Genomic DNA, 25,091 nt, shown 5'->3' with positions numbered 1-25,091 from the left:
ACGCTCTCTTCAGGTAACCTGGCCTCAAAAATGCCAAACTTTGTAGGAAGCAAGTCTCACAGGCTCTCTGCTCCAGCCCTTTCTCTTGTTTTCCTCTCGGCCTCTCCTTCTCCTTGCTCAGAGCGCAGTCTTTCCTCTAACTGGTCCTCAGGGGGAGTAAGGGGGCCAGCTCCCCTAGTTCTTGAGCATGCCACATTAGTCCTGGGGTCAATCTAATGCCCTTAGTCCGGGAAAGAGTCAAGGGGTTCCTCCATCCAGGTGTCCATGGCGTCAGCCTCCAGTCCCAGTGTTCAGCAGAAAACCACATCAGAGAGAGCTCTTTCCCCTGCGCAGGACCTTTTAAGTGGGGCAGGAGTGTCAAGCAGGGCTCTGCCCCTGGTCTATCCTGTAATGACCCATCACCTCTCTGCCTCTATTCCAACCTCCTGCCCATACTTCAGGGAGTCACTGCCAGGGACTTCTCCCAACAAATCTGCAAAGGAGCCCTCCCTCTGGTTGGGCTCCAGAGGTCTGGACTCCCTCCTTAGTTGATTGGCCTGGGGCCGGCCCTCTTCCTGGCATAGGATGACAGCTGGCTGATTAATCCTTCCATCTTCAGCATTGACTTAAGTACTGTTAATTGCTTTATTTGATGCATGAGGCCTTTGTTCCTGCAGCTAGAGGGAAAGGTAATGACCCCAGCCCGGCAGGATGACAACAGGCCTGGGCTCTGATCCTGAGCTGAGCCAGAGAATCATGACATTCCTGGATGACCCATAAGCTGTACAGATATACTTTTGGACTTGTTCTTTTCACACAGGTTACAGTGTACATTGGTGCAACTCTGGTGTGTGTATTGGAGTTTATTGGAGTATTGGAGAGTCACTACAGTCAAGACAGTAAAGGGCCTTGACTTTCCCTACATGTGTACCCCACATTATAGGGTCTATTCCAAGTAAGCAACCAACTCTGTATAGTCCTGTTTTGCACCTGGCTACGTGTGCGCAGTTCCTGGGCCGCGCACAACAGGAGTCTCCCACATGCAGCCCACAAATGTGTGTACATGTGTTCACATGTAACTAGCCAAGTACCTCTTACCCTTGCTGTGTCGCAGCAGCCTTATCTTTAAAGGCGGACATTGGTAGTAAACACACGTCGTACATTTTACCATGAGTTTACTGTGGGTGAGTCCCAGTTTATTGTTTTTTTAGCAAACAGATTTTATTGACAGGTTTATCATCAGCATTACATTTCTATCACCGTTTAGTTTGCAAATATCCAATAGTAATACTCACATAACCATCATCGCCAATTAAGAACTGCAAAGCAGTACAATATCTGTTCCAAAAGTCCCAACATTCCTCAACTACTTCCCCCACCCCTTCCTGCATAAGCCACTCCCTCAAAACCTTGCAGAGCCACAAGTGGTACTGGGTGATTAATCATTTCTCTGTACTTTTTCTCCACATCCCTCTGGATATCAGGACTTATCAGAACTAGGCTACAGCAGTTGGGTATAGAATGGATGGGAGATATGGTCTACTGCCCACCCACATAGGCTTAATGTTGCGAGGGAGGTTCCTGCTCTTTCAGGCTGTCTACTAGTGTCTCCCAGACTCAAGCTACTTATATAAAACTCAATCCCCTCCTGACTTTACGAAGTAGGGCCTCCACCTCATATCTGGCCCATTTCTCGATCTCCTTGCACCATGTGGTGTCCCCCAGGGGCTTTCCAATGGCTCGTGATTTCACTCTTAGCTAAGATGAAGGCTAAGTCTTGAAACCTGCTTGTAACTTTTGTTTTAGAGGTATGCGGGAACCAGTATAGTATGCAGTGGCCGAGCGAGCAAGGAACCTCTAAAGAGATGGTTTCAGCCACTACTGTTGTGACCGCCTCCCAGTAAGCCGTCAATTTGGGACAGTTCCATAGCATGTGCTCAAGTTCATCCCCTATCGCCCCGCATTTTAGACATGCCACCTCCGCCGTATGGAAATATTTGTTTATATGTCCTGGGGTTAGGTATGCCATGTGCAGAATGTAGTAATAGTTTAATTTAAATCAGGCATTTCTGGATACTTTTGGCACCCATTCCAGACGTCTGTATAGTATTGGGTATGGGGCTCCCCAAATGTTCCTCCCACCCTGCTTTCAGATTGTCCAGGGGCCCTAAACATGTCCCCCCTAATTGCCCTATAAAGTCATGTGACCGCCTTAAGAGTACCCACTGATGATGCAATATGTTGGCAGGTTGTGTGGGGGTATGGCTCTGGTGTTCCAGTTTTCCAAGTGTTAGGAAAGGCTCTTGTCACCGCCCTATGCAACAAGAATTGTCCCTGTGGAAGGTCAAATTCGGATCACAGATTCCTCAAAGGGAAGGATCACCTTGGTTTGGAGCAAGTCCCCCACCTTTGTTGTTCCAGCAACCAACCAATCAGTAATTCTTTCTCTATTCCCACCATGGGGTAGGACTTTTAGCAACCTGATGGGTAGATTGGGGGAGTGCAGGATTCTTGTGTGTGTTTTTTGTAAGCAAAAAAGCCAGCAGCGCCTCATGACACTAAATTCCTGTGTATCGTCCTCTAAAGGACAACCCGTTCATAGTAATACCCTAGCTAATCTAGCGAGCTCTGGTGTAAATGGCCCCATTGCTCGGTCCAGAGCTTGTCTGCCTGCCAACCATTGTGTGTACCACTGTAATTTAACCGCTAGGTAATAGGACTCAAACTCCGGAACTGCCAATCCGCCATTGCCTGATTGGTGCTGTAGTTCCGAGAGGTGCTGCAGCAACAAATGACAAACCTGAATGAAAGGACAGACATTGCAACCCATGGCGTCCAGCTGGTGAGACGCCCGCATTCCGGGATTTTATAGAACGGCAGATCAAACCTATCGGACGGTAACGGTTAGGACATTAGAGACATGTAAACGTAACGTAGATCCCTTCATTGAATGGCGACCGGCACCCGATAACCACATTTTGAGACAGTAGAAATTCCTCTAATAGATACAGCGCGCTGCGAAAAGTAAGAAAACAGCGCATGTTGCACACAAGACCCGCTTACATGCTTCTTGTCCTGTGAGGCTTCGATCCTTATTACTCAGATAGAGATTGAGGTGGCCGACAAAACAAGTAGACGGCTTTGAATACTTCAATAGTGATCTATATACACAAACGTCTGATCCATCTTAGCCGGTCTTGAGTCTACAGAATCTCCCTTAGGAATGATATAACTGTTTCCTGTATAAATAATCAAGAAGCCTAATAACCCATCCTGAGACATTAAGGTTTCAAATTATAGATGTACATGGCATCCTGATGAAGGGTTCAGCCGAAACGCGAGTAGGAATTATTGTATAGAAAAGCCATGCCTCAAATCATGTTGTTTTGATTTCCAGCAGCAATTTGTACTTTGTATATGATTCAGTGATTGTTTAAGGAACTTTAGAATAGAAAACAAAGTATTGCATCTTTTGTAATGAAGTAATTGAAGCAACTCTTCTTGCTAATAATTTTGCAATAATTGACACTGAGGTCATTTCTATTTTACATGTATTTCAATATGACTAATTTATAAAAAAATGTGGGTAGCATATTTACAATATAAAATGCATCTTTAAATTTCATTAGATGTAAAAAAAAAACCCGTAAGCCCCCTCTACAGCCTACTAGGCTATAACACGCAGGTAAGTCTTTTATTATTTACCCTGGCTGCGGCCACCAAAAAGCTTGCTACACTAAAGATTACACGCACACTACTCAGCATTTGCTAACACAAATTCTAAAACTAAATCCATTGCACTAATGCCAATCCTTGAAACAAACTAAAAAATAGTACAGAATACAGACCAGGCAGTTCACTTTACAGCTCATTAAAACTCCAAAAACTTCTTTTGCGTGTGGTACAATTTAAAACAAGCTGACACACACAATCCAGGCTTTGAAGGACAGTCAGGGCAGTACATACAAGACTCCTTCCGCACGCCTCTTCGCCGACAGACTCTACATCTTCTAGTCAGAAAGTCTCTTGTGGATGTGGCAGGAATGTATTCAGGAAAGTGGCGATCTTTCAATCTAGCCACATCCTCCACCACTCCAAATCTAGGAACACTTGCCTGTTCCACTAGTACAAGGCTGCCTATTATAGACTCCTGAAACTTAACAAAAGGCATCTTCAACTCAGGACAAGACTTCTGAAACACAACAAAAGCATTAAAGGATGCCAAGTGGAAAAGATGGATAGCCAACTTCTTGTACCAAATGTAAGCCTTTCGAAGAGCAGCATAAGGTTCCAACCTCTGATCTACTCTGTCAACACCACCCATGTACCTATTGTAATCTACTATGCATACAGGTTTGCGCACTTCAGCACCCTGACCCCAAACAGGCACAGGTACAGTGCTTTCATCATGGATAGTAGTCAGCATGTACACATCTCTCCTGTCTTGAAACTTCACAGCTAGAAGCTCCCCACATCGCAATGCACTGGACTGTCCCCGCACAAGCCTTTTGCAAACAAGTTCCTTTGGGAAACCTTTACGGGTACAGCGCATTGTGCCACGAGCAACAGTGCCCACTTTGGCCAATTCCTTGAACAACCGCACACCAGTGTAGAAGTTATCTACATATAAATGGCGGCCTTAGTTAAATAATCCTCTACCTAATTCCCACACAATTTTCTCAGTCACTCCAAAAGTGTAAGGACAACCAGGAGGGTTAATGCTTACCAGTGTACACCCTGAAATTATAGACATATCCAGTCCCACTGTCACACAGCATATACAGTTTGATTCCATAGCGTGCCCTCTTACTAGGAATGTATTGCCTAAACCCAAGCGGCCCTTGAACAATAGCAAAGACTCGTCCACTGCTATTTCTTTACCAGGAGCAAAGATCTCAGAAAAACGATCAACAAAGTGATCAAGGACAGGCCGAATCTTAAAAAGACGGTCACAATCAGGGTGATCGAGTGGCAACGCTAAACCATTATCAACGAAATGCATCATCCGAAGAAGAAGCATATACCGATCACGACTCATGACTGCTGGAAATATAGCTGTTGCCATCAAGGGACTAGTGGACCAATATGAAGACATTGATGGCTTCCTTAGCAAGCCCATCAAAAAAGTTAATCCCAAAAACTTCTTCATCTCTTCAACATTTGTGGGAGTCCACCGGGTAGCTCTAGAATGGGGCTTAAGGCTGGCACTGTTGTCCCTCAAATACTGTTCTGCATACAAATTAGTTTGCTCAACAATCTCTTGCAGAAACACAGCGTCAAAAAACAACTGAAAAAAATGTATTGGCAGAGAATTTTCAGTATTCACTCTACTCCCAGGAACACCAGTGAAATCTGGCAATGCCGGCTGCACCATGCCAGGGGCAACCCAGAGGCCATCCCTATCAACGGGTGGAGCAGCCACCCCAGCCTGCAGCCCAGAAGCCTCTTGCTGCACTACACCAACGGGAAGCCTAACAGCCACTGATACTTCTGGCTGCACAAAACCAACTGAAAACCTAGCATTCCCAGAGGGCTCTTGCCGCACTACACCAACGGGAAGCCTAGCAGCCTGAGATGCTTCTTGCTGCACTACACCAACGGGAAACCTAGCAGCCTCAGATGCCTCTTGCCGCTCTACACCAATGGGAAGCCTAACAGCCCCAGATGCCTCTTGCTGCACTACACCAACAGGAAGACGAACAGCACCAGATGCCTCTTGAAGCACCACAGCAATGTGAAGCCTTTTGGGTGCAGCCTGCAGCACACATGCCTCTTGTCGACGTAAAAAAAAGGGAAACCTTGCAGCCCTAGGCAGCAGCCCAGATGCCTCTTGGCACACTACCGGCACATCAATGTCCTCCTCTACCACAGGCACTTCATCAGCACTAGAAGATGATTCATCATCCGATGATTCCATGCGAAGAGAAAACTCACTGCCTGAATCTTCTGCACCTACCTCTGAGTCCGAATTGGAGTCAGTTTCTGAACCATGGTCAGAGGAAGACTCAAAAAGCAAATCAAGAACCTGCTGAGCAGTCATCCTGCGACTAGCCATTATCCTTACAAAGCTAGAAGACTGCACACACAAGTGAACAACAACCTACACTGTGCAAAGTAAGAAGTAAACAAGGTAAGGCTTTCACACAAATATCTATACAATCCAAAACAATTTAACTCTTACCAAATATAGCTACACTCACCAGCACCTACTGTGCTGAGACACAGCAAAAATAAATGATATCCCACCAGAAAGAATAAAAAAGTACAGATTAGACAACAAAGTACACATCAAGCACTAATGCTAAAAAAAATTAACAAACAAAAAACACAGAGCCACACAAACTGCTATAAGTACACCTTTTACAAAAACACATTCATCTAGGGAAAGTAGTACAAAATACATTCACTTACCAAGCACATGCAACTACACAAACTGCAAAACCAGCAGTAACAGAACCGCAACCTACAACAATCCAAACAGCAAAAGCCTGGAACAAGAATGAAATAGAGAAGAAAAAAAAATTACTACTACATTTCACAAACAATATAACAATAAAAAAAAACACACACAAATTTGCCCCCCAAATGTAAATTCGCCCAGATGGGCCATCAAATAGGGCTTAGACCAATGGGGTTTAGGTGAGGTTTTCCATCAAGAGACTGGTTAAATTTTTGGATGTTTTTTTCTGCCTACCCCCTTCGGTCTTTTGGTCCTAACTGTACCCCCCTCACACCGGGGCAGTAAGGACAAAAAAAGACCGACTGACACCAAGGGAGGCAGCCAGTAAAAAACATCCAAAAATATAACCACCTTTGGAAGCAAGCCTTCCCCAAGGGCTCACTTCCACACACTACAAAACACAATCCCTAAGGCCTAGTGGGCCAAAAAACAGAAAAGAAAAGGGCCAATTCGCTCCCAGGGGGGTGGGGGTGGAGCAGAAAAACATTCGTAAAACAAGTTTCCTCTAGGAAGCAAACCTTGCCCCAGGGGTCGCCGCCATTACAAACAAAAAAATCCCTGGTGTCTAGTGGCGTATTTCTGCTCCCCCCAGGGGGCACAAAAGCTGAAAAAAACAGACCTAAATGCCCGCGGGGGGCAGAAAATGTAAATCTACATTTGATCCCCCACCTGGAAGTGACCCTTGCCCAAGGGGTCACTACCACTGGGGGCAGAACGGGCAAAAAAACTGGCCTATTTGCCCCCGGGGGGGGGGCAGAAAATGTGCATAAAAAATTAAGCCCCCTGGAAGTGACCATTGCACAAGGGGTCACTACTACCTTGCAAAAAAAATATCCCTGGTGCTAGTGGCGATTTTCTGCCCCCCCTGGGGGCAAAACGGCCAAATAAACGGGCCGATTTGCCCCCAGGGGGGCAGAAAATCAAAAACGAAATTATTAGCCACCAGGAAGCGACCCTTGCCCAAGGGGTCGCTTCCAAATAAAAAAATGTGCCCCAAAACATATCCCTGGTGCTAGTGGGGAATTTCTGCCCACCCTGGGGGCAAAACGGCCGAAAAAACGGGCCGATTTGCCCCCAGGGGGGGCAGAAAATCCAAAACATAATCAGAGCCCACCTGGAAGCGAACTTTGCCCAAGGGGTCGCTTCCTATAAACTAAATTTAAATCCCTGGTGCTAGTGGTGGGCATTTCTGCCACACAATCACGACACTGTGCGCGATCGTGAGGCTGAAATGCCCTGCAAAGAGACATCAGGGGAGAGGAACATCTCTTTCCTCTCCCCTGATGCTTCCTTGCGGCCCCAAACCCCCCAGACACGCAAAAACCTTACCTGACTCCACGGCGCTCAGGAATGTCATTGTGTGCCATTGAATATTATCATGGTGGAAAACTAAGAGTACATTAAGTAACATATCCTTCTTCAATCGGTAGTTGTCTACAGAAGTGTGATTGCAATTCATTTGAGGTACAGATTATAGAAACTTTCACTTTGACTGCACAAATAGAAATGTACCATTCACATTTTATATGATAATTTGTAGTTCAGCTTTGATACACGAATGCCTTCAAACCCTTAATTTGTAAGTGATGATGTACAGCTCTTAGTTGTATTTCACAGAGGATACTTCATGACTCAAAGGCAGCGGTACCATATTGAACCACTCAAAATTACCGAAGGTGCAGAACATGCCGTGTACAAGTATGAGAGCCTTGAAAGAACCGTCAAAATCTGTGGAGTAACAAATGACACCTGGCTAAGAGAGCCAACTGAAACCTTTCGTTTCTGGACTGAAACACAAGTAAGTCCTCCTTAATAAATCTGGCGTGATTTTATGTTGATTTTCATTTCTGTGAAGAATAGTGATACAATAAGTAATCACATTACTTTGTATGTATTAGTCCAAATAAGGTCATTCTTTTTCTGTGTCTGCACTACTGGATCATGTAGGTATGATAAAACAATGGGTGGATTTTGTGTGTGTGTTTTTTGTGTCACATGTTCACCAAGCTTCGAAATATGTAATTAATACTACTGATGGAGCTTTGACCTATTGTATAATAGTGAAGCAAAGGGTGTTCACTTAACTATGCATTCACCCAGGATCACTCCCCTGAAACTTTGCCTAGATCACAAAGACCAAGTCAGCAAAACGACTGAATTTACATCTGTGTTGTAGAAGATGTTTCTGGATGTGTGTATTTATATATAAGCTGTGACCCTCTCGGATTACACAAATGTAATTTGAATGCTGCACAGTCCCACTATTGTAACAAAACGTCAATAGGAGCCTTTCAAAGGGATTATTACCCTTCACTTTCTTACCGTTTTATCTGAAGAGGTCAGTCGAACCCTTTAAGATTAAGGGCCATACGTAGGTAATCACTATTTACCGATTCCTAAATACCAAATTTTACCGATTCGGTATTTGAAAATCGGTAAATAGTATGTAGGTAAAAATTTGGTAAATGTTACCGAATCGGTAATTTTCGGTATTACCGTTTAGGTATTTACCGATTCGGTAATTCCCATTCATTCCTATGGGCCTGGAGGCCCATAGGAATGAATGGGAAGCCATTCACTATTACCGATTCGGTTAATACCGAATCGGTAATTGGGGGAACATATTCAATGGTGGCAGGGTTTCACATTGACACCGTGTTGCACCCTGACTCGGGCATGTGTGCACATGTGGCACACATACGTCTGCCACAAGGCACATTTAAAAAAAGCACAAAATTGCTTTTTTAAAGGTTTACGATATTTACCACCAACTTGTAGTTGGTGGTAAATAACACACAAAGTACAGGTAAATGTAGTATACTTGTAAAGCGCACAGCTGCCCCAGCAACGGGGCGTCCCGGCGCTGTATAACTCTGGGGAACCCATCCTGGCTTTCCCTGTGGGATGGTCCCTTACTGGGAGTCCCCAAGGTGGAGCCAGGCATCCCCGGAATTGGTGGGGGCCGTTGTAGAGATTAGGCAAGCTAATGCCCAGAGTTGCCGAGTGGAACCCCTGATTAGAGTAAGCACCGAAGCGAGAATTATCGAGTCCGCTGACCAAGGTCCGCGACCCTGCCGCGTCGGGAATTGAACCCTGGTCCCAGGCTGACTTCTGCTCTCAGGCCTGCCGCCTCTAACCAGTGAGCCACACTACTCCACTTTGTGTGTTTTCGCCCTGCGAAATATTCCGAGAGCTACCGCTTCCCATGTGTGTAGCTCAGTGAGTCCTGTGAGTGTGCGGACAGAGTCGAGAATGGTAGACCAACATTGTTGTAAAACGGGGCAGCTCCAGAACATGTGGTGGAAGTGCGCGTCTGATGAATGACACCTAGGGCAGAGGAACTGTGCATTTAGGCAGAACTCCTGGAGGCACGCTGGTGTCTGATACGCCCTGTGTAAGATGTAGAACTGTATGTTTTTAAAACGTGCGTTTCTGGACACCTTCTTGGGGAATTCCAGTGCTCTAGCCCATTCCCTGTCATGTAACTGCCGCCCAAACTCGTCCTCCCAGGTGGCTCGCAGATTGTGTAGTCGCCTGTGTGCAAGTTCTCGTATGGACTTATACATCCAAGTGACCAGGTGCTGGCCGATGTAGAGAATGGTGTGGTCGATCGGGTGTGTTGCCGGCTCGCCGACAGTAAGATCAGAGTGTGGGCGAAAGCTGTCTGAGTTGTCGGCGCGTTAAAACCTGTCCCGGGGGGGAGGTCGTAGTCCTCCATAAGCTGCTCGAAGGGGCGAAGTTGTCCTTCCGCGAACAACCCCTCCGCCTCAGTTATCTCGGATTCTGTCCATGCGCGGAGCATGGCGTGTGTGAAATAGGTTTCCCGCTTCGGCCAGCGGCAGTCGCGGGGAGTAGCACGGGGTCTAGGCCGCAATGCGGTGGATCCTTTGCATACACCGGCGAGCCACCGACACCTGCAATGGATATGTCCGACGAGGTTTGGTGCCTGCAAGCAACAGACGGCGAAGTTCGGGAGAAGGGACTGGGCCCTGCGCTGTGTATGTTTCACCGGTGTGCTTACCTGCCGTCCAGTACGACAGCCACTGGAGCTGCACCGCCAGGAAATACGACTCGAAGGCAGGGGCACCCAGACACCCCTGCGTGGTGGTCAGAAGCAGTTTGGCGAGAGCTATACGGTGGCGGCCAGCCCCCCATACGAGTGCACGAAGGAGCACGTCCAGTTCACGAAAGAAAGCCCTGGGTGGAATAACTGGCAGATTCGTGAAGTACTATAATAGTCGGGAAACAATGATCATCTTGGCTATAGCCACGCGACCGATCGGGACTAGCGGGAGGCTTCTCCAAAAGCCTACCGATGACCTAATGCTGGCCAACACCCTACGGTGATTGCCCTCATAGATGTCATCAGGGGAGTGGTACAGGCGGACACCGAGATAGCGGGGGGCGCCCGCATTCGAAGGTAGACTCTGCGCACCCACTCGTATCTCCCGTGGCTAAAGGGACTGGTGTAGTGGATACATTGTAGACTTATTCCAGTTCACCTGGAGGCCAGACACCTCCGCAAACTCAGTCAAGGCTGTCCATATTGGCGTCAGGTCCGTAGTGATATCCCGGATGTACAGAAGGACAGTGTCCGCTATGGGTATACCCCAGGCGGTTCCCTCCCAGCGCAAACGTATCGCCAGGGGTTCCACCGCCAGGGCGAAGATCAGGGAAGACAGGGGGAGCCCTGTCTGGTACCCCTCTCGACCCGGAGCGGAGACGAGATGTACCGACCGAGTCTGACACGAGATGTAAGGTTAGTGTATAGCAGCCGCGTGTATCGTAGAAGAGTAGGACCTATTCCCACCCGTTGCAGGACAGCAAAGAGGTAAGGCCATGTTAAGGTATCAAAGGCCTTTTCAAGGTCAAGGATTATGCAGGCCGCATAGGGGAAGATGTCCCCTACCTGATCTTGGACATGGAACAGTTATGTTCTGGGACGTGTTTCTGCCGCGGACGAACCCACATTGGTCCGGATGGACCAAGGGGCGCAATATTTGTTCGTACCGTGCTGCGAGAATTCGTCCCAAGGACTTGCAGTCAGCGGACAGGAGTGTGATGGGGCGGTAAGAGGACAGTCATTGCGGGTCTCGGTGCGGTTTAAGAAACGTCACTATGACTGACTCACGAAGAGAGCCCGGAAGTTCTCTCCTCTCAAATGCATCCGCAAATGTTGCTGTCAGCCGAGGGACCAAAAGGGTAGAAAAGGTACTGTACTGTAGTACTCGAGGGGGAGACCGTCGAGTCCCGGTGCCTTGTTTCGTGCCAGTGCGCGTATCGCGCAGGAGATTCCGCCTCTGATATTTTGACATCTAGCGCGGCCTTGTCCGTGTCCGTGATGTGTGGGATCAGTAGCGGATCCAGGAAGTGGCTGATCGCTTCCTCCCGGAAATATACCGGGGCACGGTAAATCACGGTGTAGTGTTGCTGGAAAGCATTTAAAATATCCATTTGGGGGGCGTGGCTTGCATGGCGATGTGAGCAGACGCGCACTGTCGGAGCTCCCGCCGTTCCCAGCTTCGATAAGCGATTAAAGCGGACTTGGGGGGCTTTCAACACACCCCTGGAGCCTTTTGGTGGGGGCTGCTGGCCTCGGAGCGGGGTCCGGTCGAGAGAACTGAAGGGAGAGCGGAGAAAAAGAGCTCCGGAGTGGTGCCCGCCATCTTGGAGCTCCGGCCCGCCACTGACATCACCCTGGTCGACCGGGAGGTGAGCGCGAGCCTGAGAGCGCTGCTGATGCTCTCCCGTAGGGCCCCCGGAGTGACGCTCTGCTGACCAGTTGCGGCTGACCCTCTCCCTGTCCCGGCGAGCAGCGGACGAGCGGAGGTGCTAGGTCCCCGCTGCGGATCGGACGAGGAGGACCCGCCATTTTGTGGTGCCTGACAGTCCGGGGTTGCAGTCCGGGTGCCGGGCCCTGAGTGCTGTGGGAACTCCCGTAATTACAGTCCTGGGGTGCGGACCACGGGAGTCCTGCCGGCGGCTCCTCTGTACAGCGGGAGCAGCGGTGTGGCAGCAGATACTCCACCGAACACCGTGACCCGCCATCTTGAGCACTGTGGAAGAGGCCTGCGCGCACTGTGGGCCTCTGGGGCCCTCGGAGCGCTGCGGGACAGGTGCATGGTGCTGCCTCTGTGAGCGCCGGCAGAGGCTCTCGACGGACGGCGAGGACTTGGGCCCTGGACAGCGCCGGCCCTGGTCGAACTGTGTGTTGGTGCCGGCCCGTCCCCTCCCCCCTCCCACCTGGCACCGTTCTGGCTCGGCCGGCTACAGTGGAGGAGTGGAGCCCCCCGAGAAGCGATCTGGCGAGGTGAGAGGTCATGAAGCCCACAGGTGAGCGGTATCGTCCCGGGGGTGTGGCAGAGGAGACCGGAGCAGTCCGTCATCTTTGGACTCCTGTGAGATAGGCCTTGGGAGACCTGCTGTCCTACGCGGGGCCCTCTAAACACCGTGACCCGCCATCTTGTGCGCTGTGGAAGAGGCCTGCGCGCGCTATGGGTCTCTGAGGCCCTTGGAGCGCTGCGGGACAGGTGCATGGTGCCGCCTCTGTGAGCTGAGGCAGAGGCTCTCGACGGACGGGGTGGACTGGGGCCCTGGACAGCGCCGGCCCTGGTCGAACTGTGTGTTGGTACTGGCCCGTCGTCCCCCAGACGCCGTTCTGGCTCAGCCGGCTGCAATGGAGGAGTGAAGCCCCTGAGAAGCGATCTGGCGAGGTGAGGGGTCCTGAAGCCCACAGGTGAGGGGTGTCGTCCCGGGGGTGTGGCAGAGGAGACCAGAGCAGTCCGTCGTCTTTGGGCTCCTGTGAGATAGGCCTTGGGAGGCCTGCTGTCCTACGCGGGGCCCTCTGAGGAACTGCGGGGGTGATCTATTTCCCGCTTTATATTAGGCCCCTGGTTGTGGAGTGCCCCGATCCCGGGGGTGACTGAGTTGCGCCCTCACCCCTCGGGGAGCCATCAGCTGCGGAGCCCTGGGCCTAAGCGGAACGGACCCTAGACTGCCTTCTTGAAGTGCTTTTTCTGGCCTGGTGCGGTGTGGGGCGGCCGGGTGTGGTACAGCGTTGAGCGGTGGAGCGGCTGGCTGCTCACCCTCTGGAACACGATAACCTGCTGTGGAGGGCCCTCCTGGAGACCCGGACCTTTGTTTTGTGGGTGGTGGGTCCTGCACTGGTGTGAGGCCAGAATCTTTAGTGTGAGGTGGGGGGCCTTGTTATATCCCTCGTCTAGCCTGCGACGAGCCGACCTCCTCCCCTAGTCAGCGGGAGAGTTGCCTGCATTGCCGGCTCTGACGGACCTTCAGAGATGACACGCTCCAACAAAGGCGGCAAGACCGACTCGGCAGCAACCCCCAAGGACAATACGGTTGTGACCATGTGGGGCAAAGCGGGGGCACCTGCGGCGGATGAAGGCCCATCCAGGGGTGCGGAAAGCTCTCCGCCGGTCACTCAAGCGTTCATGTCCTCCTTCATGGTTGAGTTGAAAGTGGAGATAGGTTCCTTGCGATCCGAGGTTCACAGCTGTGTGAAAGAGCTTCGGAAGGAGGTGACGGACCTTGGAGACCGGGTTGATGGACTGGAACGGAGAATGGATACGCGAACGGAAGACCAGGAACAATTGTGGCAGCGCCTGGTGGCCCTCGAGGAGCAGAACATTGAGCTCCAGGTGAAGCAGGAGGACTTGGAGGATAGAAGTCGGCGCAACAATCTCCGCATTCGGGGCATTCCGTTGGGAGAAGAAGGGGAGGACATCATGGGCTATGTGGCGCAGCTTCTGCACGAGGTTTGGGGAGATGAGAACGCTTCACCCCCAACGTTGGACCGAGCACATCGGGTGGCTGCCCCGGCGGGGAGGACGGGACTCCTGCCGGATATCCTGACCAGGGTCCACTTTTTCACTGAAAAGGAGGCGATCTGGAAGAATGCCCGTGACAACTCGGATCTGAGATACAACGGCCACAAGATTCAAATTTTTCAGGACCTGGCTCCCAACACCCTTAAGCGGCGCCGCGCATTCCGGCCGGTGACTGAGAAGCTGCGAAGCCTAGGCATCGCTTACCAATGGGCCCACCCCTTCGCACTTATTTTCCAGTGGCTATGATTAGATTATGCATAACATCACAATGGTTGAGTCCAGAGCCTCCCACCTTCTGTCATTGGAAAGCCAGGATGCTTGCATGGTATAAATTAGAGTCATCGGTTCAGTTGTTGAGAGGGAGGAGAAGGCGTTTATATGCTTCTAAGAATTGGGCACCTTTTGAGAATTGGCACTCTCACTAATAATCAGTTTACTGTATTTAATAACTCCCTTTGTGATACTTATTGACTTGCTTACTTAACCTGATGTATATCTTTTTCTTTTTTCCTTTGTTGACTTATGTTTAATATTATTTTCTACAGTCTCCTGACACCTTGTTTTCTCTTTTGGAAAATGATAAATAAAGTAAAAAAAAAAAAAAGAAATTGGTCTTGAAAACGCATGATGCATTGGGATATAATTAGGGCTCCCGGTTTTCCGCTTAAACTGATTTTTAGTATTAAATAATTTTTATTGAATGATTGTCACACAGATAATCACACATTGCTAATACATCTAACACATTCATAGCTGCAGCCAAAGCGAAGGATCAGAAGGCCAATGAGCCCATCAGTTCTGGTGGAAGGTTAAACTAACAAAGGGCTAGTATGCTCAATCCTACATTTAGAAGAAACACGAAAAAGAACATGCCCAAACCCCCCTACCACCGCCCTATCCCTGCCCACCCACCACCCATGCTCAATGTCCACCGCCTATTCCCAACCAAACCCACACTGTCCCTATCTGAGCTTCAGCTACTCTTTGTCCCAAAGGAGCAATAATCGGAGATATCTAGGGCAAGTGACCTCATGGAATTCTGAGGCCAGTAAGGACAAGAAGGGTTGCCATAGCTCCGAGTATTTGGTTCCCCTTCCCAGCCATCGTCAGCGAGAGCTTTTCCATACCAAGCACTAGCCAAAGGCGCTGGAGCCACCCATGAAATGTGGGAATGTGTGCTGTTCGCCAGTGTGCGAGTATGTTCTGCATTGCTGAGCACAGCGCAATTGCTATCAAGCGACCCCTACGGGAGCGCAGTGGGTACGTTATGGGGTTCGGTAGCCCCAACAAGATGTATGATGGGAAATATGGGATCTCTGTGTCAGTGTGCATCCACTTCATCTAATATCTGCTTCGAATACCCTTGGATCTGCGCGCAGTCCCAAAGCAAATGCACCAGTGTGCCCACCTGCCCGCAGCCTCGCCAGCACCTTGCATCTCTAGTGTGATCCATTTTATGGAGACGCTCGGGGTATAGTGCCAGTAGGTCGCAATTTTAGTGAGAGTGTCTGTGAGCCCCATGTGGTATGCAGAGTGCCGTGCCCTGTAATATATTCCCTCCAAGTCTTTGTGGGTAAGTGTCTTGCCTAGCTCCCTCTCCCAGCGCCCCCTGCCAGCACTATAGACATGTCAGTCAGTCAGTCAGTTCATCTTTATACGTATACAACAGTACCCATAAAACCACAAAAACAAGTACATATTATTTAAAAAAATGACTATTAAAAACATTTTACAAAATTCATTATACAGATCCAAAAGCGACTTTGTGCAAAGCTATACATCATCACAGTGCAAATAGATTATTAAGGTAAGGGAGCAATTAAGTCACAATACATAATTATTTATAATAATGTCAGGCATCAATCATTGATCTACGAGCCCTTACTGCAGATTTTAAGAAAGTGCAAGTGCGAAAGATACGGTCCACATCATCTAAAGCTAACATAGAGCAAAATGCTGCCTCTAAATTGATCGGTCTTCTCTTGTTAAAATAGGAACATAAAAACTGTTTAAAATATTTGGTATAGTATTTACAGAAAAATATGAAGTGCTTGATAGTTTGCTCACTCCTCCCATCACAAGGGCACAGGTTTGAGTTTGGATCAGGACTGTGACCCAGTGGGAAGGAAAGTGCGAAGCGAATTGTGCCAGCTCTCAAACGGAACAATAGGCTCGTCTCCCATCGGCTCATTGGTAAGGACAAATACATATGGAGTGGATGACTATACCGTTCGATGTCCGTGTAGTTGCACACACTAATTTTTCTGGCCTCTGCTACCTCGTGCTCGGTCCTATATAGGGAGAACAGAGCGTTCTGCATTTCTTTTTTTGCGACCAAAGTAGCGAGTGTGGGGTCCCAGAAAATGCTTTCCATGTTAATGCTGTGCAAACTGCTCAACACTCCACTCAGCCATGGGATTTCAAGCCATTTAGCACATCCTAAACAGTCCTTGATAATTGCATGGGTCAAGGAGGCTGCTTCATTCTTCCATACTGCAATCCACATAAGTGCCGGGCGAGCTCTAATAAAATCAGTAATAAAATTAATATTGAGCTCTTTGTGGGATATGTAGTGGGAGGTTGAGATTGGGACATTTAATAATTTCCTGCAAAACCTTTTCTCCTCCTGCTTTATACCAGAGCAGTTGACCATGTCTCAGCGCCATATGTGGCTACCGGGATACACTGGAGTTTGTAAATCTTTTGTATGGCTAATACTGCTCCCATGGTCTTGGGGCAAGGAATGCTTAGCATCAAATTGTTGGCCTTTGAGAACTTGCTCCTGGCGTGAGCTAAGTGCTCACTCCAGGAGCCGTTCGCAGCAAACGCCAAACCCAAATATACAAAAGATTTTACTGCCGTCATCTTATGGCCGTCTATTACGATAGGGCGTATATCATGTATACCCCCCTGCTCATTAAAACGATTTTTTAAAATTGACTTGCAATTATAGGTTTTTCATAAAAATATTAAAATCTTGGACCAGGAGGCGTAGTGAATTTGATGTATATATTTGCCCTGTAGCAACTTATAGAGATCTGATATTAGTTTTTCAGATCTTGCGCGTGATTAACCAATGTTCATAGAATGTGAGACGTCTATCCGCTACAGGGCGTACCTGCTCATTAAGCGCCCAATGTTGTGCTTGCAAGTACCTAAGTCTCTCCGATTCTGGCACTCCAAATTCTTGCCGAAACTGAAAGAAGGGAATGATGCCCTCCGCCGTGTACAAGTGAAAAAGGCATCGGCACCCCGCAGGCCTCCATTTCGCGTAGGCACCCGAGTCCGTCCCCGGGGTGAAATCAGGGTTATCCAGATGGGAGTGAGAGGAGACGGGAAAATGGTGAGTTCATGGCTAATATTAGTCTGGTCCCAGACTTCCAAAGGAACCCTCGTAATTTATGAGGCGTGTAGATTAGGGGGTCTATGCTGTTTACAGAGAAAGGGGATCTCTTGCAGGGGTCTAACAGCCACTGTCTGGACCTGAAATAGCCAGTTCTTATCAGACTCCCATCTACTCCATTCCACTAAAAAGCGTAATTGAGCAGCCTGAAAATATGCCATCAAAACTGGCAGTCCAATTCCTCCGTTTTCAGGAGGTAGCATCGCCAGCCGTAGCTTCAGACGCGGTTTCCTCCCGTTCCATATGAATTGAGCCAAGTTGGATTGTGTCTGTTTTATCCATTCCAAGGGCGGCCGGAGGGGAATAGTGCAAAATAGGTATAAGATCTGAAGGAGAACAGTCATCTTGACTGCTGCGACTTTGCCCAACCAAGACAACGGGTAGTGTTTCCATCGCCCCAGTTCTCTGAATCTTTTGTCGCAACTGAGCGTAATTGATATTAACTTTATCTAGAAAGGAGGGGGCCAATTGAATCCCTAAGTAAGGAACTGCTTCCGTTGCCCACTGGATGGGGAATGAGCCTTGCAACAGAGCCCGAGTGGATGTCTCTAAGGACATGTCGAGGGCCACCGACTTGCTCATATTAACCTTGAACTCTGCAACCTGACCGAATAGTTCCAGGCCCGCAAAACACGCCGGTAAAGAATACTTCGGTTGAGCTAGCGAGATCAAGACGTCATCCGCATATAAGCTGATCGTATGGACATAACCCCCGAATTTGATCCCCGTTACTCGCGGATTAAGCCTTAATTTCTGTGCCAGTGGTTCCATGTAGACGGGGAAGAGTAAGGGCAACAATGGGCACCCCTGCCTCATGCCTCTCTCAATGACAAACCGAGGGATGTATGACTGTTGACCAGCACTGTGGCCATCGGGAATTTATAACAGTTCATTGCAAAGGTGTGGAATTTCGGCTCAATCCAACCTTCTCCAGCACCTTTTCTAGATAGGGCCAATGGACCCTATCGAACGCCTTCTTGGCGCCGATGGCTAACAACATATATTCCCCTTCCGTGTGTGTAGTCTTCTCAACAAGGTGCAGGGCCCGTTTAGTATTATCCGAGGTCTGACGCTCTAGGATGAATCTGGCTTGGTCCGGATCAACAAGGCATCCCATATAGGGTGCTAGTCAGGCAGCCAGAATCCCCGTGTACAACTTGAGATCTACATTAAGTTGAGAAATAGGAACGGTATGCCCCGCACGACGACCAGTCCTTCCCTGGCTTAAGTATAACTGCAATGGAGGCCGCCAAGAGATCACCTGGGATCGCTCCCGGCTCTGAAAAGGAATTAAAGAGGTGCCTGAGCAGAGGGGCAAACTGAGTACAAAACGTTTTATAAAAGCTCGCAGGAAAGCTGCCCAACCCTGGTGTTTTTGCCGTTTTAAGGCGTGAGATGGCCGTGATAGCTTCCTTCGGTCGGATGGCTCGCTCCAGGTATTCTGCCTGGTCCTCTGTGAGGACTGGGAGAGGAGTAGAGTCCAAAAAGGAATCCGCATCTCGGTCATTAGTAGGGTCACTGGAATAGAGGTCACGATAAAAGTCACTCAAAGGCACCAGCAATCTCATGGTCGTCCGTGACTCGCCTACCATCCACCGAAGGATTTCCTGCACTATCTGCTGTTGCCTCACTTCGCGCCGCTTGTGCGCAAGTAAGCGCTCACGCCAGTGTAATAGGAATGACGCAACCGCAAAGCCGCAAACTCTGTCCGGTCCTGATCAAGAGCTGCTAATTGTTGCCTAATCGCTTTTAAATGCCTCCATATCCTAGGGTCCCCGGTCCTCTGGTGCAATTGTTCCAGTTACCTACTCCTCTTATGACGGCCTTCAGGGCAGCCCACTGTGTCGCAAGTGTAGTGTCCGTGTTGCTATTGTGTGAAAGATAGTCTGATATAGTGCGCTGTACCCGTGTAACCACCTCTTTGCGGCGTAATAACGTCTCTCTGAGGCGCCAAGTTCGCTGCGCGCAATGAGCCGGGGGAGGGAAAGGACAACCGTCACTGGGGCATGATCAGAAAGAGAGGCAACCCCTATCTCCTCCTTGGTAGCCAGCGCGTGTGTAGACGTGGATGCAAGCAAATAATCTAGGCGAGTATATGTTTTGTGTGCACTAGAAACATAAGAATATTCCCTTTCCTGAGGGTGGAAGCTTCTCCAGAGATCCCTGAAGCCTAGCTCAACTAGATGAGACTGTCCCTCTGTAGACGGGGTTCCAGCTTGGGAAGTGCGTTGACACGACCTATCCAAAATATTATTAAAGACTAAATTTAGATCACCCCCAGTACAATGTGACTGTCCGGTGTGGTTGTAGCCTCAGTAAGAGCCCTGTGAAAGAACTTCTCCTGGCCTTCATTGGGGGCGTAGATGGAGCCCACAGTAAGCGTAGTATCACCCAAAGAAAACCTGTAAGACAGTAACCTTCCTTTAATCTCTGCTGATTTGTGCAAAACTTTACCCCGAAACTTCTGGGCCTCCAATATAGCAACTCCCACTGTCTTGGCCGAGTTAGAGGAAAAGAACTGGAGGGGAAACCTACGAGACCGGAGACTATTGCAATCTCTTTGTAAGAGATAATAATAATAATAATAAGGGAAATTTATAAAGCACCTGGTTACGCGCACCGGCGTGTCCCCGCGCTATGGTGAGTGGTGGTGGCAGAGTCATCCTAACCGGCAGCGGATCCAGCCTACCGGGTGTACAGATATGTTTTAAGTTTCTTCCTGAATCTGGGCTCAGAGAGCTCCAGACGCAGTTCCTTTGGCAGACCATTCCAGCTCTTGGTATCAGTAAAAGGCAAACCCCTGCAGGCGTCCAGTGTCAACAAGGTGTGTGTGTGTGTGTGTGTGTGTGTGTGTGTGTGTGTGTGTGTGTGTGTGTGTGTGTGTGTGTGTGTGTGTGTGTGTGTGTGTGTGTGTGTGTGTGTGTGTGTGTGTGTGTGTGTGTGTGTGTGTGTGTGTGTGTGTGTGTGTGTGTGTGTGTGTGTGTGTGTGTGTGTGTGTGTGTGTGTGTGTGTGTGTGTGTGTGTGTGTGTGTGTGTGTGTGTGTGTGTGTGTGTGTGTGTGTGTGTGTGTGTGTGTGTGTGTGTGTGTGTGTGTGTGTGTGTGTGTGTGTGTGTGTGTGTGTGTGTGTGTGTGTGTGTGTGTGTGTGTGTGTGTGTGTGTGTGTGTGTGTGTGTGTGTGTGTGTGTGTGTGTGTGTGTGTGTGTGTGTGTGTGTGTGTGTGTGTGTGTGTGTGTGTGTGTGTGTGTGTGTGTGTGTGTGTGTGTGTGTGTGTGTGTGTGTGTGTGTGTGTGTGTGTGTGTGTGTGTGTGTGTGTGTGTGTGTGTGTGTGTGTGTGTGTGTGTGTGTGTGTGTGTGTGTGTGTGTGTGTGTGTGTGTGTGTGTGTGTGTGTGTGTGTGTGTGTGTGTGTGTGTGTGTGTGTGTGTGTGTGTGTGTGTGTGTGTGTGTGTGTGTGTGTGTGTGTGTGTGTGTGTGTGTGTGTGTGTGTGTGTGTGTGTGTGTGTGTGTGTGTGTGTGTGTGTGTGTGTGTGTGTGTGTGTGTGTGTGTGTGTGTGTGTGTGTGTGTGTGTGTGTGTGTGTGTGTGTGTGTGTGTGTGTGTGTGTGTGTGTGTGTGTGTGTGTGTGTGTGTGTGTGTGTGTGTGTGTGTGTGTGTGTGTGTGTGTGTGTGTGTGTGTGTGTGTGTGTGTGTGTGTGTGTGTGTGTGTGTGTGTGTGTGTGTGTGTGTGTGTGTGTGTGTGTGTGTGTGTGTGTGTGTGTGTGTGTGTGTGTGTGTGTGTGTGTGTGTGTGTGTGTGTGTGTGTGTGTGTGTGTGTGTGTGTGTGTGTGTGTGTGTGTGTGTGTGTGTGTGTGTGTGTGTGTGTGTGTGTGTGTGTGTGTGTGTGTGTGTGTGTGTGTGTGTGTGTGTGTGTGTGTGTGTGTGTGTGTGTGTGTGTGTGTGTGTGTGTGTGTGTGTGTGTGTGTGTGTGTGTGTGTGTGTGTGTGTGTGTGTGTGTGTGTGTGTGTGTGTGTGTGTGTGTGTGTGTGTGTGTGTGTGTGTGTGTGTGTGTGTGTGTGTGTGTGTGTGTGTGTGTGTGTGTGTGTGTGTGTGTGTGTGTGTGTGTGTGTGTGTGTGTGTGTGTGTGTGTGTGTGTGTGTGTGTGTGTGTGTGTGTGTGTGTGTGTGTGTGTGTGTGTGTGTGTGTGTGTGTGTGTGTGTGTGTGTGTGTGTGTGTGTGTGTGTGTGTGTGTGTGTGTGTGTGTGTGTGTGTGTATTTATGAGGACCAGAACATGTTTGCACACCAACGCTATGAGGACCGGAAAGCCGGTCCTCATAACGTTTACAGTTCTTACATACTGAGGGGATCTCTCTCAGCTGTCTGAGTGAAATTTTGGAGAGGGCTTCATAATTCCTATTTTTCAGACAGTGTGTGATGAATGCCCTCCTATACACACACAAATATTCTCTCTCTACACACACAGACAGTGCAGTTGCTAAGGACAGAAAGCAACCAATCAGATCAGGGGTGTGTCTTCCTGGTCCTCATAATATCAATAGAAGTCTTAAAGTGTGTGTGATGTTGCAGGTTCCCATACTGTCAGTAGAAGTCTAGGAGAGTTTGAATATATCCTTCTAACCTTCAGAAAGTGTATTTTAATTTATCACTTTTGCAAAAAAAAAAAACATTTTTATAGCTGGAAACCCAGCTCTAAACATTATAAATCCTAACAGCCAGAGTTTAAAAAGGGGGATTTTTTTGTGTGACATAGGCTCGGAAGAAGAAGGGGTTTTGAAGACTCCAATGATGTGTGTTTTTTATGAAAAGTACTAACATAGGGCCAACCATAAAAAAAGATATGTATTATAAATAGTCATTTCAACTTCTCAAAATTGGGACTGGGAATGTCCCTCCTACAGTGAGATAGCTGAAGGTGTACACGCTTCAGAATTTCAATTCAAGTGCTATTTTCTCACTGGAAAGCACCTGCCAAACGTTTTGGTGTGTCAAAAACAAAAAATGTGAAAATTAAAAGCACAGGCTCGATTCTGCACACAACAATGTGATGTGGAAACGTCTCAGTGGTTTCACTGTTTTGCTATTCAGTTCCAAGGATGAATTCTGTCCGGCCAGTGCTCACATTCTTTCATCTCCTTACTATAGCGGTGCTCACCTCTGCGCAGCTGTAGAAAGAGAGGAAAGTACTAGAGCTTGACGTGATCTGAAAGTGCTTAGAATTGAGGATAGATCTGGGATGTTCTGTCAGAGACTGGGATGATCTGTCAGAGGTAGAAGAGAGCTGTCAGAATTATAACAGTTTATAGATGAGGAGCACAGAAGACAGTAGGAAGGATGTCTATGACAATGATTAGTGTAAGAAGTGGCTGAGAAGTGGCACCTGAGACTCTGGCTCACACACCACATAGACATTCAGTCCATGGACATACAGTAGACCTCCATGTTGTAATAGGCTGACATTTGAGGTGTAGCCATTATTCCAAACCATAAGCAATATAACCCCCAGCAAACACCCCCCCCCAGTGGATCTGGTGATAACTTGTACGGGGGTAGTCCAGGCTTGTATGCTACCTGTACGTTTGGGACATAAACTGCAAATATATATATCTTTTGTCCTGGTCAGCAGAGTCCAGGAAACTTACAATATGAGTCTCACAATGGTGCAATGACAACATCAATAAAATAGGCTGACTGCAATCCTCAGTAAGGTGTTTTTTATCATGTCACAGCAGAAAATAAGCAACTCAGCTTATATATAACCCATAGCTATTTGGCAAACCAGATACCATAAGCAATCTTGCAGGCAGGAAAGGATCATCATATCATTCAATGCAAACTTGCCCTAGGGTATCAGATATCACTTTGCACTCATTACACATCCATCACCCATTTGTAATAGTTATGTGTATCATCATCAACTGGACTAAGTACTGATGACAGTGAGCCTGGTAGCAGTAAATGGCGCAATAAACAGTGAGGGGAGTGTTTCAAGTTGAAATCTTTCTTTCCAAATTCATCTCTATCACCAAAGTGCTTGACCTGCAAACTTTTACTTTCAATTACAAATCAGGCTAATTCCAAGTCTCAGTAAACATTTTAATCAAGAATAAAAAAACTCAGACAGAAGCAGAGTCCGTATATGCAATGATTTTGAGGAGGCCTAGACGCAGGGAGAAAATTGTCCTTATGCATTTTCCCCACATATTAATGCTGTAACTAAGCGAAAACAAGCATTGGCATAGCCAATAGGTCTCGTCTTTGGGACCTTATAAGTGTTTAGCCATGCAACAGTTGATGTTGTTGCACCAAGGATATTGTGCTGGATAACTAAACACTTATAAGGTCCCAAAGGCGAGATCTAATGGCTATGCCAAGGGAAGCTAAACCCCCACTGTACACTCATTACACATGTGGCTATTCATTCTATGCCAAAACTGAACATAAACTTCTGTAGCCCAAGGAGAGTCTGGAGAGAGATTTAGAGAGAGAGAGATTTAGAGAGAGAGAGATTTAGAGAGTGAGACATTTAGAGAGTGAGATATTTAGAGAGAGAGCAAGAGATTTAGAGATTTAGAGAGAGAGAGATTTAGAGAGCAATTTAGAGAGAGAGAGCAAGAGATTTAGAGAGAGATTTAGAGAGAGAGATTGAGAAAGATTGAGAGATTTAGAGAGAGAGAGAGAGATTGGGAGAGGACTTGCGGGTTTCAAAGTGCTAGTTGGAAAATAATGTAAGATTCTGGATGAGTTTGAAAGCGAGAAAATGCCGACAGGGGGAGGAAAGATTGAGAAGAGGGGGGAGCTGAGGGGGGGGGAGAGAGAGAGAGCGATTTAGAGAGCGAGAGCTTTAGAGAGAGAGATATATATATATATAGAGAGAGAGATAGATAGAGAGAGAGAGATTTAGAGAGAGATTTAGGGATAGAGATTTATAGTGAACAAGAGATTTAGAGAGAGAGAGAGATTTAGAGAGAGAGAGAGAGAGAGAGAGAGAGAGATTTAGAGCAAGAGAGATTTAGGGAGAGATTTAGAGAGAGAGATAGATTTAGAGAGAGAGTTTTACAGAGGTTCAGAGAGAGAGAGAGAGAGAGAGATTTAGAGATTGATTTAGAGAGAGATTTAGAGAGAGAGAGAGAGAGAGAGAGAGACAGAGATTTAGAGAGAGAGAGAAAAATAGATTTAAAGAGAGAGTGATTTAGAGAGATTTAGAGAGAGAGAGAAAGAGAGAGAGAGAGAGAGAGAGATTATCCAGTCTGGCGCCTGAAGAGTATGAAGGTGATGAATCTCACATCAGAAATGGCAGAGGAAGGCTTGTTCTTATGATGCATGTACCACTCCCCATCGTACCCTTTTAATCTGTGAATAGTGGACTTGTAACAAAAGTTATGTTTGACATGTGCTAGGTGAGCTAT

The 25,091-nt window shown here is 48.0% G+C and overlaps 1 protein-coding gene across 1 annotated transcript in view; it reads left to right on the top strand.

Moving 5' to 3' along the window:
• LOC144791758 (zinc metalloproteinase-disintegrin-like VLAIP-B) overlaps positions 1-25,091 on the top strand; it is a 4,238,988-nt gene that overhangs the window by 232,524 nt on the left and 3,981,373 nt on the right. The window contains exon 6 of the mRNA XM_078666527.1: positions 8,057-8,237. Coding sequence (XP_078522653.1) covers positions 8,057-8,237 — 181 coding nt within the window. The remainder of the gene's footprint in view (positions 1-8,056; positions 8,238-25,091) is intronic.

This window comes from Lissotriton helveticus, chromosome 11 (genome assembly GCF_964261635.1).
Source record: "Lissotriton helveticus chromosome 11, aLisHel1.1, whole genome shotgun sequence".
NCBI lineage: Eukaryota > Metazoa > Chordata > Amphibia > Caudata > Salamandridae > Lissotriton > Lissotriton helveticus.
Note: the sequence above shows the minus strand (reverse complement) of the source record. Positions and strands in the feature narration are given on the sequence as shown.